The sequence below is a fragment of the Orycteropus afer genome, unplaced genomic scaffold (assembly GCF_000298275.1).
Source record: "Orycteropus afer afer isolate SDZICR_OR568_19922 unplaced genomic scaffold, OryAfe1.0 scaffold00857, whole genome shotgun sequence".
NCBI lineage: Eukaryota > Metazoa > Chordata > Mammalia > Tubulidentata > Orycteropodidae > Orycteropus > Orycteropus afer.
In genome coordinates this window covers 629,428-636,605 of record NW_006922444.1, presented here as the reverse complement: position 1 = coordinate 636,605, position 7,178 = coordinate 629,428, and the positions used below count along the sequence as shown (strand labels likewise).

The 7,178-nt window shown below is 40.0% G+C and overlaps 1 protein-coding gene across 1 annotated transcript; it reads left to right on the top strand.

Annotated features, from left to right (window-relative positions):
• Positions 1-364: 364 nt before the first annotated feature.
• LOC103212154 (olfactory receptor 4C5-like) lies at positions 365-1,326 on the top strand. Its single transcript, XM_007958155.2, has one exon. It carries the CDS (start codon positions 388-390, stop codon positions 1,324-1,326), a length of 939 nt encoding a protein of 312 aa, XP_007956346.1. The 5' UTR covers positions 365-387.
• The last annotated feature ends 5,852 nt before the right edge of the window (positions 1,327-7,178 follow it).

Genomic DNA, 7,178 nt, shown 5'->3' with positions numbered 1-7,178 from the left:
TGTGTGTGTGAAAGTGTATTTGTGAGATGCATGTGTTTGTAGGTGAATGTGTGGAGGAGTATGTGTAACTGGATGTATTTATGAAGGTGAGAATGTGTATGTGCATGTGTGTGAATATGTGTGAGTGTGTTTGTTAGTGAATGTATGTAAGTGTATTTGTGTATATATGGTTTGAGTGTTCATATGCATGTGTAGAAGAGGGCTACATAGTTATATTATGTGACCAAAAATATAACCCAAATGAGTTTTTTGCTCAGTTTCCATCAATCTTACAGAAATCAAATCATTATTATGAAAATTATTTGCTTCATCAAAATTTACCTGCCACCATTGCAATTCCCATATTATTTGCAGATAAATCAATTATCCAGATGCCACACTGGATCCATGGAACAAGTGAATAATGTGACAGAATTCATCCTCCTTGGCCTGACACAGAACCCAGATGTGCAGAAACTTTTGTTCACTGTGTTTGCAGTCATCTACCTGCTCACCCTGGCAGGCAACCTACTCATTGTAGTGACCATCACCACCAGCCCATCCCTGGGATCCCCCATGTATTTTTTTCTGTTTTTCCTGTCCTTCATAGATGGCTGCTGTTCTTCTAGCATAGCCCCCAAAATGATTGCTGACTTACTGGCTGGAAAGAAAACCATCTCCTTCAGTGGGTGCATGACGCAGCTCTTTGCAGAGCATTTCTTCGGAGGAGTTGAGATCCTCCTTCTCACAGCGATGGCCTATGACCGCTATGTGGCCATCTGCAAACCCCTGCACTACATGATCACAATGAACCAGCAAGTGTGTGGCCTCCTGGTGGCCATGGCCTGGGCTGGGGGATTTCTTCATGCTCTGATTCAAACTCTTTTTGTGGTCTGGCTGCCCTTCTGTGGCCCCAATGTTATTGACCATTTCATCTGTGATCTGTTCCCTCTGCTGAAACTGTCCTGCACTGACACACGTACCTTTGGACTCTTTGTTGCTGCCAACAGTGGGCTGATGTGTATGCTCATTTTCTCTATTCTTATCACCTCCTATGTCCTCATCCTTTGCTCCCTAAGAACTCACAGCTCTGAGGGACAGCGGAAGGCTCTTTCCACCTGTGCTTCCCATGTTATTGTAGTTATCTTATTCTTTGTACCCTGTATATTTGTGTACCTTCGTCCCATGATCACCTTTCCCATTGATAAAGCTGTGGCCTTGTTTTATACTATGGTAACTCCCATGTTAAACCCTTTAATCTACACCCTCAGAAATGCAGAGGTGAAAAATGCAATGAGGAATCTCTGGAGCCAAAGAGGGATCATAGTTAAAACTTCATGTCAATAGAGAGATTCAAACAAAATCCATTCATGTTTAAGAACAAGTATGACTGATACATAGGATAATGGTCTTGATGTCAAGATAGGTGGGTTTAAGTATATTTTTTTTCTCCTTGCTATCTAGAATATTGCATTGTTCCTCTTTCATGAAATATAATATTTGATTAAATGACGACTAAAAACTCTTCCAATTGGAAACTTGTGTTTACAAATTGTTGATCAAAGGGACATTGCTAATCAACATCAAATGTCACAATGTATTAAAAAGTCATGGTATTATCTATCCGGTATAACAATCCAATGCACAGTTTCAGACATAGATTACATAACCAATAGGCCAAGTACTTGAAATATTTAAACAAAAAGGCCTGGTGGCTAATATTTTATTGCAAATGCATACTTTTATTTCCAACTACTAAATTCAAGATAGACTCAATAATGTGAGAGACAGGAATCAACCAGACCTGAATGGGTTTTGAGGAATGAGAGATTCATTAAGACTGGGCTCACTCAATTCCAAGGGGCACTATTTACATTGCAACCTTTCTGAGGCTCAGAATAAATTATCCCCTAATATTTCTAGTATTATTAATCTAATATTATTTTCTAATATAATGCCTAAAGATAATAAAGTATATAAAATCCTTCCAGGTACAGCCAGAGAGCAGCCCTGCACATGATAGGCTAAGGTGGAAGATATTTGTGGAGCACATTTTCTGTCAATGGCAGCCTACACAACTCTTCACCTCTGAAATACCTTTTACTGGATTTATTTGTGCCTTAACTAATAGGAATAAAAGCATCCAGAATAAAAGGGAGAGATTATGATATCTGAATAGTCAAGGCAGAAAGTCCACATATCCAAATGTGAAAAGAAAATTGCACACCAATTGTAGACGAAAGAGATGTAGAGTAATTTGAAATTTTGACATTTAAAATGCAATTCTAAGAGAAAAAATAAAGATAGAATAAGGGGATCCAGATCAGGGCCAAGACAGAAGCCTTGCAGATCTTAGCTATCTATTGTCATAAGAACTGTATTAACCCAAATGACTCCATAGTCAGCGACTGTTGTTGTTCTTATTGTTAGTTGTCATGGTCTTGGCTCTGACTGATGTGGGTCTTACGTAAATCAAAATGAAATGTTCCAGTCCTGAGTCACCTTTATGCTCATTGATATGTTTGAATCCATTGTTGCAGCTACTGTCAATTGAGGGCTTTCCTCATTATTGTGACCTTCTAATGTAGCTTATGTTAAATATGTAATGAAAAAGAAAAGAAGAGAAAAAGAAACACAGTTGCCATGGAGTCAGTTCCACCTGGTGACTCCATGCATTTCAGAGCAGACTTGTGCAGAGTGTTTAGATGACTGTGACATTTCAGAGCAGATCACAAGGCTTTCTTCTGAAGTGACTCTGGGTGCATCCAACAGCCAATCTTTCAGTTTGTAGCCAAGTGCTTAATCATTTGTGCCACCTGAGGTCTCCTAAAAGATGAACATTCAATCATTTAAGAAACAATTCATTCCAAACTGCAAGATCGATGTCCCTCAATTTTCAGCCAACCTACTTGTGATTGGCCAAACATGTGATCCCCGTGTTCCTACCAGTTTCCAGTCCACTTGTATTTAAGTAGGACTCTGTGACTAGCTCACAGCAATGATGTGTGTCACATCCTAAATGAAACTTTTAGAAGCCAATGTGCTACTGTCCAGCTTTCTTTTTTCCTGATGCAGTAAGCCCAGAGGATGCATATTGAGGTGGGAGGTTTACCCAGAGAATATAACCTGGATTGCTGAGTAGTTACATGGAGGTCAGCCACTCCAGATATCACCAAGCCTTCAGCAGATTTTGCCAGAAAAGGAAATAAAATTTTAAAAAACCACTAAGATTTCAGGGTTCATTTTTTACTGCAGAAAAACACAGTTTATCCCCACTAATGCATAGACTAACTTTATCTTTTAAAAAAATTATAAAAATTGAGAAGACAGCAGGTTAAGATAACTTTTGCAATTATCTTCATTCTTAAGTAGTGCCAGATAGATAAATAGAAACTTACAAAACCAAGTCAAAACAGAGCCTTATTTTTGCTTCAGTATAACACACTGCACTAACTGAAGTATTCAAACTGTAAATTTCTACACTCTCTTCTTTTTCAGTTTACCTATCTGGCAAGATGATACTGAAGAAAGTTGTGCATTCCGATGCTGAGGAGTCCCAACAGAAAATATGAACTGCAATGTGAAGCAGGTCCTCAGTGCTTCTGGAGCAACTTTCCTGACTGTTCCGGACTCTTCTACATGTTATTCTTAGCATATGTTCCAATTTTTCACCAATTCTGTAGAGTCCTTTTCCCACCACTTTTTCTTTTATATCAGGAGAATTGGGAGCTCTGGTGGCGTAGTGCCTAAGGCATTTGACTGCTAACCAGAAGGTCAGTGGTTCAAACCTACCAGCCACTCCTCAGAAGGAAGATTGGGCAACTTACTTGTGGTGATAAAACCCAAAAACCCGCTGCCATCGAGCCAGATCCGACTCATAGTGACTCCTCCTTGGGTTTCCAAGGTGGTGGAGTTGTTGTTGTTCTTAGGTGCTGTCAACTCGTCTCCGACTCACAGCGACCCCATGCTCAGCAAAATGAAACACTGCCCAGTCCTGAGCCAGCTCCATGATCCTTGCTATACTTGAGTCCATCGCCACTGCCACTGTGTCAATCCATCTCGTTGAGGGCCTTCCCCTCTTTCATTGACCCTCTACCTTACCAAGTATGACATCCTTCTCCAGGAAATGGTCTCTTCTGACATCATGACCAAAGTAAGTGAGATGAAGTCTGGCCATTCTCACCTCCAAGGAGCATTGTGGCTATACTTCCTCCAGGACAGACCTGTTAGTTCTTTTAGAAGTCCACTGTACTTTCAGCATTCTTCACCAATACCACAGCTCAAAAACATTGATTCTTTTTCAGTCTTCCTTGTTCATTGTCCAGTTCTCACATGCATATGATGCCATTGAAAATACCATGGCTTGTGTCAGGCACATCTTAGTCCTCAAGGAGACATCTTTGCTCTTCAGCACTTGAAAGAGGTTCTTTGCAGCCGATTTGCCCAGTGCTATATGTCATCTGATGTCCTGACTGCTGCTTCCATTGGCATTGATTGTAGAACCAAGCAATGTGAACTCTTTGACAATTTCAATCTTTTCTCTATTTATCGTAATGTTGCTAATAGGTCCAGTTGTGAGGATTTTTGTTTTCTTTATATTGAGATGTAATCCATACTGCAGACTGTATTCTTCAATCTTTATCAGGAAGTGCTTCAAGTCATCCTCTCTTTCAGCAAGCAATGTTGTGTCATCAGTATATCACAAGTTGTTAATGATTCTTCCTCCAATCCTAATGCTATGTTCTTCTTCATATAGTCCAGCTTCTCAGAAAATTTGCTCAGCATACAGATTGAATAAGTATGGTAAAAGGATACAACATTGACACACTCCCTTCTTGATTTTAAACCAGGTAGTGCTCTCTTTTTCTGTTTGAACAACAGCTTCCTTGTGAATGTACAGGTTCCTCATGAGTCCAATTAAGTGTTCTGGAATTTCCATTCTTCTCAATGTTATCGACAATTTGTTAAGATCCACAAAAACGAACTCTTTTGCATAGTCTATAAAACACAAGTGAACATCTTTCTGGTATTCTTTGCTTTGAGCCAAGATCCATCTGACATCAGCAAAGATATCCCTCATTCCACGTCCTCTTCTGAATTCAGCTTGCATTTCTGGAAGTTCTCTGTCAATATACTGCTGCAACCATTTTTGAATTATCTTCAGTAAGATTTTACTTGAGTGAGATATTAATGATATTGTTTGATAATTTCCACATTCTGTGGGATCAACTTTCTTTGGAATGGGTACAAATATGGATCTCTTTCAGTCAGTTGGTCAGGTAGCTGTCTTCCAAATCTCTTGGCACAACCAAGTGAGTGCCTCCAGCAGGGCATCCATTTGCTGAAACATCTCAATGGGTATTCCATCAATTCCTGAAGCCTTGTTCTTCACCAATTCTTTCAGTGCAACTTTGACTTCTTCCTTCAATACCATTGGTTCTTGAACATATGCAACCTCCTGAAATGGATGAAGATCGACCAGTTCTTTTTGGTACAGTGACTCTGTGTATTCCTTCCATCTTCTATTGATGCTTCCTGCATCATTCACTATTCAAGGTGGTATCATTGTGGAAGTAGATTGCCCAGCTTTCCTTCCAAGGAGTGGCTGGTGGGTTTGTACCACCAGCCTTCTGGTTAGCAGTCAAATGCCTTAGGCACTATGCCACCATGATACTGCCTCAGAAACCCAAGAAGTGGTTGCTATGAGTTAGATCTGACTTGACGGCAGTGATTAGGTGTCAGAAGAATTAGGGACCATTAAAAAGTCATTCTCTTAACATCAGGGTTTCTTACCAATAATTGTATCTATGTGACACAGTGGTTGAAGTACGTGGCTGCTAACCAAAAGCTTGGTGGTTTGAACCCACCAGATGTGGTAGTCTGCAGTAAAGACTTACAGCCTTGGAAAGCCTATGGAACAGTTCTACTCTGTCCTTCAAAGTCACTATGAACCAGAATTGACTTGATGGCAGTGGGGTTAGGGTGTAATCCCTTAATCTTTATCCCTTCTGGCATAAAATATTAAAACATGAACAAGGACTCCTATTTAATTTTATTATGTCTATGTACTCTGCATACAACTTTCTCCTGTCTCCTCAATAATCTTACTTCATTAATCAACGCTACTTATTTTTGGTCATATATCTGTTTGTGCTACTGTCATGCAATCCAGGGCCAAGACAATAAAGTAGTGCTTCCACTTCCGATCTCAACAATCACTCAGTTTTGTCTTTAGTTTATTCCCAACCTCACTCATATACTACCTTTCTCCCACCAAGTTATCTTATTAGCTTATTAGCTATTTCCCTTTCCAACACATCCTTTCCTTCTATAAAATTAGGAGACATGCTTTCCCTATTAAAGTCACCACCACTTAGATTGGTGCCACCATTCCACCATGACCAGATTACCCTCAAAATGTCTCTAGGTCCTTGTAAGATCTACTGAGGGTTTGGCCAGAGAACAAAAAAAAAAAAAAAAAAATAGGAGAGAGGATTACAAAATCCTTTTGCTTTCTTGTATGATTGAAATCAAGTATCCACTAAAGTTATTCTATGCTATGACCAGGAAATGTTCACTGTGGGTCAGTCTTATCCTGTCTCTGCTGACATGCTGTAATGGAGGGAACGAAAAAAAGAAAACTACAACAAAGGAGCCAGGTTGATGGGAGCTATGGCCTACATGAATTAATACATGATTCACTGATCCCTAAGGGCTCTCACTTCTTGCTCAAAGTGCTGTCAATGATGTATGTTTCTGTGGATGGAGAGGATGCCTCTCCCTATCCCTCATTATCTTCTCAGGTAGAGAAGCAGCCAAGTGAATTACACCAACTCAGGCATTTCCTGAGAAGGTTGCAACCAACTTCACAGACTGAAGGAGAAGTATTAGAAGGGTTTCTCTTCTTCCACCTCTAGGTTTCTTTTATTAAGAGACTTCCTGAGTGTAATATTCTCAGTGACTTCTGTGTATGAGAATAATCCTTAACTCTATGTCCACAGGGTTCTCCATCTGCAGATTAGAAGGTAAAGCTCTGGTCCCCAAAATGGATTATGATATGCTGACCCTTAAGAACTCACGTGAGAGTTCTGGCAAGATAGCGGACTAGGTAGAAGGACTGCACAGACCCTCTTCAACAAAGAAAAGGGAAACCAATTAACACAGACACAGAAGATAATCTTGGACCCCTGAGCCTTGAA